The 12,429-nt window shown below is 41.9% G+C and overlaps 1 protein-coding gene across 1 annotated transcript in view; it reads left to right on the forward strand.

Moving 5' to 3' along the window:
- PDE11A (phosphodiesterase 11A) overlaps positions 1-12,429 on the forward strand; it is a 472,505-nt gene that overhangs the window by 304,373 nt on the left and 155,703 nt on the right. Inside the window, exons 7-9 of the mRNA XM_066575784.1 lie at positions 4,284-4,359; positions 6,459-6,526; positions 7,418-7,510. Of these exons, the coding sequence (XP_066431881.1) occupies positions 4,284-4,359; positions 6,459-6,526; positions 7,418-7,510 (237 nt within the window). The remainder of the gene's footprint in view (positions 1-4,283; positions 4,360-6,458; positions 6,527-7,417; positions 7,511-12,429) is intronic.

Raw genomic sequence — 12,429 nt, forward strand, 5'->3', positions numbered from 1 at the left:
GGGGTCCAGTACGGCCCCCCGCGATGAGATTGCACAGGGCCGTGCAGGTGTCATGCCAGCCGGGGGCCTTCTGAAAGGTCCAAGGCCTCTCATGGCAGAATGCCTATCAAGTTATCTCCGTGGGGTGGCTTGATAGACTGCCTGTCAGATTGGAGTATAATGTAATGCTATATCATTACATCATACAGCAGGAGCGATCAAAGCATCGCAAGTTGTTGTCCCCATATTTATAATAAAAGAATCTAAATACTAAAAGAAGAACACATATTTGGTATCGCTGCGTCCATAAAAGTATGATCTATCAAAGTAATGCTTTATTCACCCCGCACGGTGAACATCATCCGAGGAAAAAAAAGAATGCCAGAAATGTGCTTTTTTTGGTCACCCTGTCTCCAAGAAAAAATGCAATAATAAGCAATCAAGTCGTATATATTTCAAAATGGTACCAACACAAACTACTGGAAGACTGGCAAAATATGAGCCTCTGCACAACTATGTCGACAGAAAAAAAAGTTATTGCGTGCAGAAGGCGGCAACAGAAAATAATTTTTAAAAAAATAAAAGCCATGGGGGAGGGTCTGCATTCACAGGTTGAGCTTCCCTGCATTTACACAGCTCTCAGATCTGCAGTCAGTGTGTACACAATCTCTGATGTTATATTTACCTAACTTGGTACCTGCACTTATATTTATGTTGTAGATAAAGCAACATAATTCTTGTTGGACTAATCTTTATTAGTTGCTCTACTAAGGCCTTCTGCACACCGGCGGATTTGCATTGGGAAATCCATAGTGGGATTCTGTCTCTGGATTCTGCAGCAAATCCAACCCATAGCATGCTATGAGAATACATGATTTTCTGCACACGAGCAGAAATTGATTGCAATTTTCCGCTCGCGGAGGAGAAATTGCAGCATGCTGCAATTTTGTGCGGGCCACGCACGGCCAGATTCCATTGAAGTCAATGAAAGCCGTCTGTCCTGCAGCCATTCTGTAATCATTATTGCAGAATGGTCGCAGGAGCTGCGTCATCGCCATAGCAACAGGGCGGCGTCCTCTGTACTGTGCATGCGCGCCAGCGTGTCACCTGGCGCAGCAGAGGAGAAGATGGTGCAGAGGTACACTGGGGTCATCGGCCGGGCATCAGGTAGCATGCAGGGTCCGACCCGCCCATGTGCAGGCTGCCTAAGTCTTGTGGGTTTGCATAGTCATAGCATATAGAGCATATATAGAGATCTCTATATATGCTGTGACCATGCAAACACACAAGGGCTAGTTAAACAGCTAATGAAGATCAATCCTTTACAATTATGTTGCTTTGCCCACAGCAAACTAGAGACACATATAATGCTTACAACATACCAGGTTAGGTAAAGATAACATCAGAAGAAGCAGAGATTGTGTACACACTGACTGCAGATCTGAGAGCTGTGTGAGTGCAGGGAAGCTGAGCCCAGGAAGGCAGTCCCTCCCTCAATAAGATGCCTAGAAGTCCTAGCTGCTAGTGAAGCTGGATGACTAATAACAGGCAGTGTATGACAGAGGGGCTAGAAGGGAGAACCCTAGTGGCATGGACTTAAAACTTGATTTACACTGGTAAAAAATAAAATTAAATAAATATATAATGAAAGTATATTACAAGACTGATGAAACACACAGGCTATTAGATGAGCATATGTTGTCTGAAAAGTTAGTGTTGTTTTCAGTATAGCTTGTTACTTATTGATCTAAACTAGTGGACGGTCCTGCTGAAAGATTGACAGCATCCCTTTATGTCTGTTTATATACAGAGAAAGTTATCAGTCAGCGAGGGAAACCGCCCACTGCACTCCTTAACCCACAATGAGCAAAGGCTTAGATCAATAGATTACAGGTAGAGATGAGCGAGAATACTCGCTAAGGCAAACTACCCGAGCGAGTAGTGCTTACGCGAGTACCTGCCCGCTCGTCTCTAAAGATTCAGGTGCCGGTGGGGGAGAGCGGTGAGTTGCGGGAGTGAGCAGGGAGGGGGAGAGATCTCCCCCCCCCCCCCCCCCCCATTCCTCCCCGCTTTCCCCCACCGCTCCATGCCCCCCACCGGCACCCGAATCTTTCGAGACGAGCAGGCAGGTACTCGCATAAGGCACTACTCGATCGAGCAGTTTGCCTTAGCGAGTACGCTCACTCATCTCTAATTACAGGTTATTACAACTTACATAGAATTTGTTCATCTATCAGACTATATATCAAACTGCTCTATAACATGCTGCCTGCAAAATTAACTGCATTTTCAACGTGACAGTTTGCCTTTAAATCCATGCATAATATTTTGGGGTCTGTATCAGAAATATATTTTTGTACCCAAAAATGACATGGTGTTAAAAGATTTCTATATAAATGTGCATGCTTTTTCCCAAACAGAAGTAGGTGTTAATACACGTTCCTGTAAAAGCCAAAAATGCATGCATACAAGCACACTATTAATGGATGTTTAACTTCATATCTTTATTAAATGATGAGCACATTCAAGAATATTGAAAAATATGCCCTCAGGTATGCTAAAATAAAGGCCTGCGCAGATTGCGTTTGAGCCAGTCGTTGAGGTATTTGTCACGAAGATTTCCCAGTGTATACCTCTGACAGAAAGCACCAATGTACAACACTGTAAAGGCATATGGTGGCATATATTGCCCCCAGGTTCCCCTTGATAAAAAAAAAACCAATATATATTTTTTGTGGTGGCCTTCTGTGTAAGAAACTGAGCTTTCCTATACAGTTGATAGAGGTATGCTGACACATACCACCCCTATAGAGGATGGAGGATACTTTTTTGGCTTCCATCAGGTGGAGCATATACTGTATGCCAAAAGTAGGGCTCTGCTCATGACACATTGTTTGCTTCATTTGGTTACAAGCCCATTGTAAGTACTGGGGCTCCACTGCACCATGACCGCGTTTACTAGCACAGGATTTCATGACATTAAACCCTTCACCCAAACGGGTGTGGAGTTTGTGTGGAGCAGGATCTGGAACCAATTCAGCTGCACACAAACTGTGCTAGTTGTCTTTGACAGCTGTCACCTGACCTTAATTGCTTTGATCAGCAATGATGATAATCACAGCTGTTAATCATTTAAATGCCACCTTCAGTTTTGACAGCAACATTTAAATGCCCAAATCGGCATTCGCCGCTCCTGAACGGAACCTTCAAGATCACAAGGTTCTATTCAGTTATCATGGCAGCCCAGAGCTTTCTGTAGGCCCCCAGAGCTGCCAGAAATGAATGCCTATCAAGACGTGCTTGTGATATAAGATATTAAAGTGTAGTTTAAGAAAAAACAAAAATCTTTTCCCCATATTAAATAAATATCTATAATTTTATTATTTTTTTAAATGCATCCTGTGTCTAAGAAAAATTAAATAAAAAGTGATCAAAAAGTGGTATGCATACCAAAATGGCACTGATCGAAACCAAAAATCGTCCCGCAAAAAACGAGCCAATCATTTGTTGGGAGTTGACTTCCATATAAGTCAATATTCAACCTTTCAACAGGACTTGAAAACATGACTAAGAACATAAGCCAATCCAGAGTCTTCCCCAGAAGGAAGAGCTGCCCATCTGCAGAGAGGCTGTTTTAGGGTGTTTGCCCCTCATCAGGGTACTGGGTGAGAGGCCTTTAATGTAGATCTGGGAAGTAAAAGTTTCTCTTCCACAGCACCACTTATTTGAAGTGACTTCCTTACAAGTCAATGTTCAGACCTTGACAACTTTATCCCCTAGGCCCACATTAAAGGCCTGGCTCCCAGCCAACCAATACCCTGCTCTGCACTGCACATTAAAGGGAAGTGGCCTTCCAGTAGATAACACTCTAAGGATACTTTTCAATCCCCTATTTGAATACTTTTTTTTGCCAGGGAGCATTGCATGGCCTACATAAGACTCCCTATGCCAACTTGCACTCTCTTCAAGGAGAAACTTTATTCTCCTAGACCGCAGTAATGAAACAGAGAGGAAAAAATGCTTTGTGAACAAGAAGGCACTAGACTGCCTAAAACCCATGTAACACTGCACTTTCCCCACTTCTGTCTAATTGCATGCATTAGAGTTTCTTCACGTTCCTTGCATCAGACCCTTGTAGCATAAGATAAGAGGCAGAGAATGAGTCACTACATAAAAGAATGGAGCATTACTGCTAATACAGGCTGCTTCTCAAAAGGTCTTGGATGTGATATGAAATGTTTATATAGTGTGAGGATGAGAACTGTGCCGTCCGCTCAAGTCTTCCTTTTCGCATTGTATCCTAGGCTGACCAGTTCTCCGGGTTTCATATCAGATCTGTGCTGTGTGTTCCAATATGGAATAGTAATCATCAGATAATTGGTAAGTGCGCCTGATAAGAGGAGACTCTTTAACCGTTTACGTCATGAAGTTGGTCATTTAGCCTTTTAAATATAAATGTCAAACTATGGGCTTATCCATGTTAGTACTCACAGTGCATGGTAATGAATCTTTTGTCATGAGCTAATGGGTAAAGTAACACTCAGACAGTAATTTTCTGTATTAGCAGATATTTTAGGTTGGCAATGGTAAATACAGATGTAGCAGAGCTGTATTTTGTCATGTAACACCACTCATTGTTATATTGCGATGTGTAACTAGTGATTATATATAGACTGCTGGTAAATGTACCGCTAGTTCATAGAATGTACATCATTTTGATTGTTTAGTTTGAAGAAACAAGTTTACTGTACTTGAACATTTTGGAGTTTGCTGCTTGCTTTCTTTTTTGCAAAACAATGATCCCCTGTTCCTCCAGACATTGCTATAATTTACAAGTATCCCTGTGAAGTATGGTACTGGAATGGGCCAGCAGCAAGGGGGTGGTAGCAAGGGCAGCAATCATGGTGGTGGCTCACCTCCGATACCACGGGTGGGTCTGTGTCTGATTAGTGATGTAAGGACTCTATCCCACAAGGCATGGCACAAGAAGAGGGGTAGTATAGGCCGTATTAGATAAGACCACATACTTGGTAAATATGCTTCACCAGCCAATGGAACGTTATTGCCACAGTGCTTTATACAGTGTTTGCGATATGGCAGAGGTCAATCTTGTGGCGTAGCACAGAGTTCTCGATACCTCACCAGTAGTGGGTTATGGTGTGCCCTTAAAGGGATTCTGTCACCAATACTGTGCATATTAAAATGGGCCCTGGCATCAGGGGCATAACTAAAGGCTCAAGGGCCCTGATGCAAAAGGTGAACTGGGGCCCCCCCTCTATCTGTATCTGTTCCTGTACCCTTACCTAAACCATGCTGCACAGAGGCATAACTTGAGGCTTCTGGGCCCCAATGCAAAACCTGTAACAGGGCCCCCAACTATAATGCTTTATTCATACTACTGGGCTCCCTATATGGAGAAGAGAGGCATTATGGGCCCCCTAAGGCTCCTGGGCCCGGGTGCAACCACATCCCCTGCATCCTCTATAGTTACGCCCCTGGCTAGCATATAACACACAAACTGGACATGTGTTTATTACGGCAAGCATTCATATTATTTTTGTGAAAACTCACTTTTATCATCACCCATGTTATATGCAAATTGGACAGCCTCGAGTCACAGAGGCAGGCCGCTCAAGCCCCGAGACACCCTGTCCAGCTTTTCTACATGCCCTTCCAGCATCTTCCCTAGCCGCTTATGTTATTTTTGGATGCCCGGAAGCGGTCACTCACACTAAAGTTAAGGTGCATGCCCAAAACATCTGCTGGGAACCTGGCCCGAGGGCTTCTGCCTCGCTGCCCCCCGGCCCAGCCTGGCCCTACCTCTAATGTACACTGCAAACACGGTGTTCGTAAAACCTTACAATCAAGTGTTAGGGGAACAGAGAATCCATCCTCTGCAGTTGGGATATGGAAAGAAAACCTAAACTGCTCAACAGTTATAAAATACAGTAATGCAGTCCTAAATAGTTACATTTCATATTTCACTCGGACTACATCTAGTTTACAATGATTCAAAGAGGTCTTCCCATTATTAAATGTATCCCTTATCTGTAGGACCTTCACCAACCGCTACAAGAAAGGGACTCCCATTCCCTTTCTTTCGCCTGTAGATGGCCGTGGTAGGGAGGAAGTGAATGAAAAGTCGCTGCATACAAGTCTGTTTTCTTTATATGAAAACATCCAAGCGTGCTCACCCTGCTTATATATTCCTGTAGCCTCCGCTCTCATCATAGTATGAATAATAAACGAGCTTGGATGTCCTAAGAACTGACAGGTACATGCTCAAGCAGCTGCTTCCAATAGGAAAATGCAGTTTTCCTCAGGCCTTAAACTTGCAAGATAGTTATGCAGTTGCATCGCTAATCTTGTATGACCATGTCACACCAATCGTGTGTGTCTATATCTATCTATATATAGATATAATATGTTTATTCCTATGGATTTATATTTCACTGCCCACACTTTATGCATATTCTCAGGTGTCGCACAAGTATTGAACAGATTGGATGGAAAGCCCTTTGATGATGCTGATCAAAGACTGTTTGAGGTGAGAAAGAAGCAGAAGTAAACAACATTTTTGCAACACTCTATATATGAGGCTGTGGAAACATTTGCGCAATCCGTTAGCTGCAGCTGTGAACCCAGTGCATGAAAACGTTCTATGAACTATAATGGGAAGATCTTTTCATACTTTTATTCTGGAGGTCTTAAAAAGTAACAAGGAGCGGCAAAATGATTGCAACAAACACTGTTAATAACTTGCTTTTCTCACTTCGGATTGGCCATGTGTGAACCATCGCTGATCTTTTAAACCTGGCACAGTGTACAGTCATGTACGATGCAGAAAGCTCATGGAGTCTATTCAGAAGTTCATTCTGTTTTTTTGTCCATGTAGAAGATTTTGTGCATGTGCACAGCCATGTTAATAAATGCAACCTGCCTGCCACCTGCAGGCATAGCTAACTAAATTAGAAGAACCTTTTGTCAATCAGTCCAAGTGTGAAATTCTACATTCTGTTTAACCCTTTCCAATCCACCGTCTGACCTCTGAAGACATGATTTAAGGCTCTACAGCTCCGATGTTGGAAGACGTTTGTCGGGGTTCTCTTACTGTATATTGCCAGCCTCTCTGCTGTAGGAGCCTATCAAACATGTCACCTCATGCAGTACTGGCTTTAGCCAGCAGATAACGCCGTTGTATAATGGCAGTAAAAGAGTAAGCCCCCTAGGGAAACCAGGACACAAATTGGATTGGAAAGGGTTAATAATATGGACATATAACTGGTTATCTAATGGCGAAAATGTATTTTGGAATAAAAAGTCTAGCTTTATCTATAGTTCTGCTGTATAAAAGGTAATATTTTCAGGATGTGATGCCTGAATTGTCCTGCAATTTTAAATCGTATTCATTGTTTCCTTACCTCTTGTATTGTTTTAGGCTTTTGTTATATTTTGTGGCCTTGGGATTAACAACACGATAATGTATGATCAAGTAAAGAAGTCATGGGCTAAGCAATCGGTGGCTCTTGATGTGAGTAGACCTTTTTAACATTTTATGAAAGTTAAATGAAAATACACTAGCCTACCAAAGGTAACTGGACACCAGATTAGGAATCAAAATTAGTATTTATGTTAATACTTAGTGGGGCTCCTTTTAGCCCTAGTGACATTGTATAATCTCCGTGGCATGCTTTGTATTAATGTATGATTGCACTTCAGCTGGCGGTTCCCGGTTAATCTTGCAAATTTCTAGAAAGTTCTCAAAAACAAGATGGACTCTGGTCATATTTCGTGACCCAATGTTCCAATCTGTCCTAAAGATGTTCAGTAGGGTTCAGATTGTAACTCTGTTCAGTCCAGTTCATTCATGGAACATCTATATCCTCAAACCAATCTAAAACGGCATTGGATTTGTGACAAAGGACGTTCTCTTGTTGGAAGTATTGCTGACCATGCTCAGAGTATTGCCACATTGTCGGCAGCACATTACTGTGTAGGATGTCAAGGTACACTTCCATGTTCATGATTCCTGCCACTTAGACCATACCACATAACACATTCCCAGACTATAATGGAACCTCCACCATGCTAACTTGGCACAATACACCCAGTGAAAAACCATTCCCCAGGCTCCTCCACACTCACTTACGTCCATCTGGTTTGAAGATGGAGTGGCGTGATTCATCACTCCATAGAACGTTCTTCCATTGCTGAAATTTCCAATGATAGCACTCCTTTCACCATTGTAGATGGGCAAATAAACCTCGTTTGAGAGAACGCACCAGATATTTGCAGGATGAATGGATGGAAATACTACTGAAGTGTATGAAATGTTAGTAGAAGGTATGCCACGGAGAGTATCCAATGCCCTTTAGGCCAAAGAAGGCCCCACTAATATTAACATATGTAAATAAATACTACTTTTTGATTATTGCTCAAATGTCCAATAACTTCTGTAGGATAGTCTACATTGTACATTATACATAGACACCTACTTTAAATGGGTTATATACTTTTGGCACTGCCTTTTTGCCTCTTGAAGAGTCCCCTGACCAGTTGATGACAGGCTATCCAGTGAGTTACTGCAATCTGTGTGGAAACAATAGTGTTTTATTTCCCTGCAGTGCCTCCACAGGTGAAATGAAGCATTACACAATTCCCATTCGGATAAATTATTTCTACTTAGTAACTATGTATTTTGTGTTAGTTATTAATATTTACACTTTGTTATTTGGGAGTTCGTATTCTGCTGGTTCATTAATGATACATTCAGATATTTAACGCCTTAGCGCTCAGGATATACATATATACATCCTAGGTGCACAGGGTTTGTACAGAGTGAGCTGTATATATATATATATTTTTTTTTTTTAAATAGTACAGGAAAAATAAAACATTATGATTTTTTGAAAGTGTGAAGGAGAAGCCAAAAATGAGGGGGAAAAAATGTCTGCATCCTTAATGGGTTAAATTACTCATGTGAAGAAACGGGGGTAAAATGGAAACCAATATTCTTAGTGTACAGCTCTTCAGAGAACAATGCTTTCATAGTTGCATAAAAACTTTTCAATACAGGCTACTTACAAGCTTGAAAACTAAAAATGCAAACTTTATAGAAAAACCCTTCTAGGACGATGAGGCGTAGGCTCGACTCATCGAATCCTTCAAGCACAATAACCACGTTATACTATTTTCCATGTTAGTCCCAGTATCATACATTAGATGGCTTTATTTAAAAAAAAAACGGATTCCTTGCAATATCCGTGTTGTTGTAATCTCTCTACTAGCAGCCCATTCTCACCGATGGCTAACTCATCTCCTCCACTATTCATGTATTTCCTGCTTGTTCATTATCGGTGCCTTTTCAGAAGTAAAGCCACTAATCCAATATAAGGGAAAGATTCAAGGCATAAAATGTAATATTCCTTACTTGCACTATACTCCGTTTCTCCTTGGCAGTCCCATTGAGTTAAATGGAGTGGCAGTGAGATTGTTCAGTAGTCACTCCATTCAGGCTTCTTCTCACTGCAGGGGGCAGTACAGGAGTACGTGGGTCTACCATTCTCATGCTTAGTGGATTTCCAGTGGTGCAATCTCTATGGTCAGACATTTGTCATTTATCCTGCGGATAGGGGATAAATATAAATTCCTGAGGACAGGCCATCAATAGTTTACAGCTGGACAAGCCCTTTAAAATTTCCAAATATCTAGAGCAAATACACAGTTAACAATACTTGGGACCTTTGTTACATACGTATGGTCAATAATTTTGCTACAATTGCTAAATTTTTTGCTATACCTCAGCAGGATTTTGTGTTAAAGAGAATCTGTTGGCTTGAACATGCTGTCCAAACTGCAGGCATCATATTATAGAGTAGAAGGAGCTGAGCGGATTGATATATTGTTTTATGGGGAAAGATTCAATATAACTTGTATTTTATTCATTTAAACCTTTGCTTATTCTGGGCTTAACGGTCCAGTGGGCGGAGCTATCAGTGATTGGCAGCTACCTCTGTATGTACAGTTACACAGACATAGCTGTCAGTCACTGATAGGACCGCCCACTGGACCTCTAAGTTTGGAATGAGCAAAGGTTTAAATGAATACAATACAAGTTATATTGAATCTTTCCCCATACGTACTTATTACAGCATTGTTGCTGTAATGCACTAGGTCTGTAATGACATTGACACCTGTATTTGCCCTCATTCTGCATGGCTGCAGCCTAACCCGTATGTTTTGCTAGCTGGAGATGCTGAATATTAAAAACTATTATACACTAAGCCTTCCTAACATGTTTTCTCAACTTGCTACACCTCCCGGCGTTGAGAGGCTAATAGCAGGGGGAAGTTGAAATGTTGGGATATATGCATTGATAAGTAGCAGAAATTCAATTGCAGCTCTAAGCTATAGTACAGGCTGCAACTCATGAATGGTGCAAGAGTAAGACAATGATTTTATATTATTCCATATGAAAAAAATCTTTAAGTACATTACATAAGATAAAATAAGTACAATAAGCATGTACGGAGGGAGAGAGGTCCCTGCCCCTGAGGGCTGACAATCTATAAGAGAAGGAAGGAAACAGTAGGTGACGGTAGAAGCTGCTTATATGGTGGTGTGGTAGCAGTAGGGGTTATTGTAGGTTGTAAGCTTTCCTGCAGTGGTGGGTTTTTAGGTTGTTTTAGAAGACTTCAAAAGTAGGAGAGATTCTGATATTTTAGGAAAATGATTTCCAGAGCATGGGGAACGCACAAGAAAAATCTTGGAGATGGTTCTGCAAAAAGCAGAAAAGAGAGCAAAGAGGTAGGCAAAGGGCAGGAGACAGCAAAGAATAAAGGTCTTGTGAGAATTGGAGATCACAGATGTATGAGGGGGAGAAGTTGGACGGCCTTGTATGTCATTGATAATTATAATATTTTGAACGGAATCCACTGTAACTGGGTAGCCAGCCAAGGAATTAGCAGGCAGGAAAGGTAAAGGAGAACTGAGGTGAGAGAGTTCGATTAGTTGGGCAGCGGAGTTGAGAATGGATTGGAGGGACACAAGAGTGTTGGGTGGAAGACCATGGAGGAGGATCTTGCAGTACTCTACGTAGGAGATGATGAGCGCATATAGAAGTAATTTTGTAAACTCAAGGTTGAGAAAAAAATCCCATAGAAGTGATGTGTTTGGGGTGGGGGTAGCAAGAGGTAGTAATGACCTGAAGGCTGTCTGAAGAATAGGGACAGAATCAATGGTCTCCCCCTCCCAAGACAGAAGACTTGTGGGACTAGGGAAAGTGTAGAGCCATTAGGCATGTGAGAAGGGTTGAATGAGGGGAGGAAAGAGGATTAATTTGGTTTTCTTCATGCTAAGTTTTATAAAGCGGGAAGGTAAGGAGGAGCATATAACTACTAGAAACTCTGAGATTTCGGATAGCCTAGAGGGGGCATCTGGGTCAGAGAAGTAGATTTGAGTGTCATTAGCATAGAGGTATTACTTTACAACTCGGATCCCCTTGGTGTATATCGTTAGTATTTTATGCCTTATATATGCCCATTAATGATGCAGTTACTAACCTATGGGGCAGTAGCTTGGTACTGCTGCCCTCTAAAGGGAACCTGTCATCACTCTTCTGTGCATAAAACTGGCAATACCAGCAAAACCATGAAGTATTGTACTCTATAAAACTAATTTTGAGAAATGTTTTGAGCAATTCATACCTTGAAAAAGATGGTATAAACTTTTCTTGTGCTGCACGTAATTTCACAGGGAGTGGTTTGGTGAGTGGGATGGGCCATTTCTGATGAGCTGTCCAGACTGTTTCTTCCAGCTGGACTAGGTCTCCTAATGCCATCTCTCTCTGGCATTATACCATGGATGACCTAGGAGACTGTACATGCGCTGGGATATCCCAGCCCAGCGTATGCACAATTCATCTGGCCTTTTGAGAGCACATTAGCTAGATTAAATTGCACATGCTCCGCTAATCCCCCACCTCCTGATCTATGACCAGTGGCACTCATGTCTCATCACGTCACAGAGCCAGAGATATTTGCATTACAAGTCTTACCTGAGGGATTACATTGGTCTGGAATACTAGCTAATATATCTTTCAGCCCCTAATTGTCTTATATCACTTTAACCCTTTCCAATCCACTGTCTGACGTCTGAAGACATTCTGATTGAAGGCTGCACAGCTCCGATGTCGTAAGACGTCCGGCAGGGTATTCTTACTGTATATTACTGGCTGCTCTGTTGTCGTGGGCCTCACCAGCATGTCACATACTGCAGTACTGGCTCTAGCCAGCAGACGGTGTCATTGTATAATGGCAAAAAGAGAAAGCCCCCTAGGAAACCCTGAATCCAAAATTGGATTGCAAAGGGTTAAAGTTTGCTGTCTTTTGCACTAGGCAACAACTCAAACGGCACAGTCTCTGTTACTAAACTGAATTCATAGAACAGACA

This window comes from Eleutherodactylus coqui, chromosome 8 (genome assembly GCF_035609145.1).
Source record: "Eleutherodactylus coqui strain aEleCoq1 chromosome 8, aEleCoq1.hap1, whole genome shotgun sequence".
In the NCBI taxonomy this organism is placed as follows: domain Eukaryota; kingdom Metazoa; phylum Chordata; class Amphibia; order Anura; family Eleutherodactylidae; genus Eleutherodactylus; species Eleutherodactylus coqui.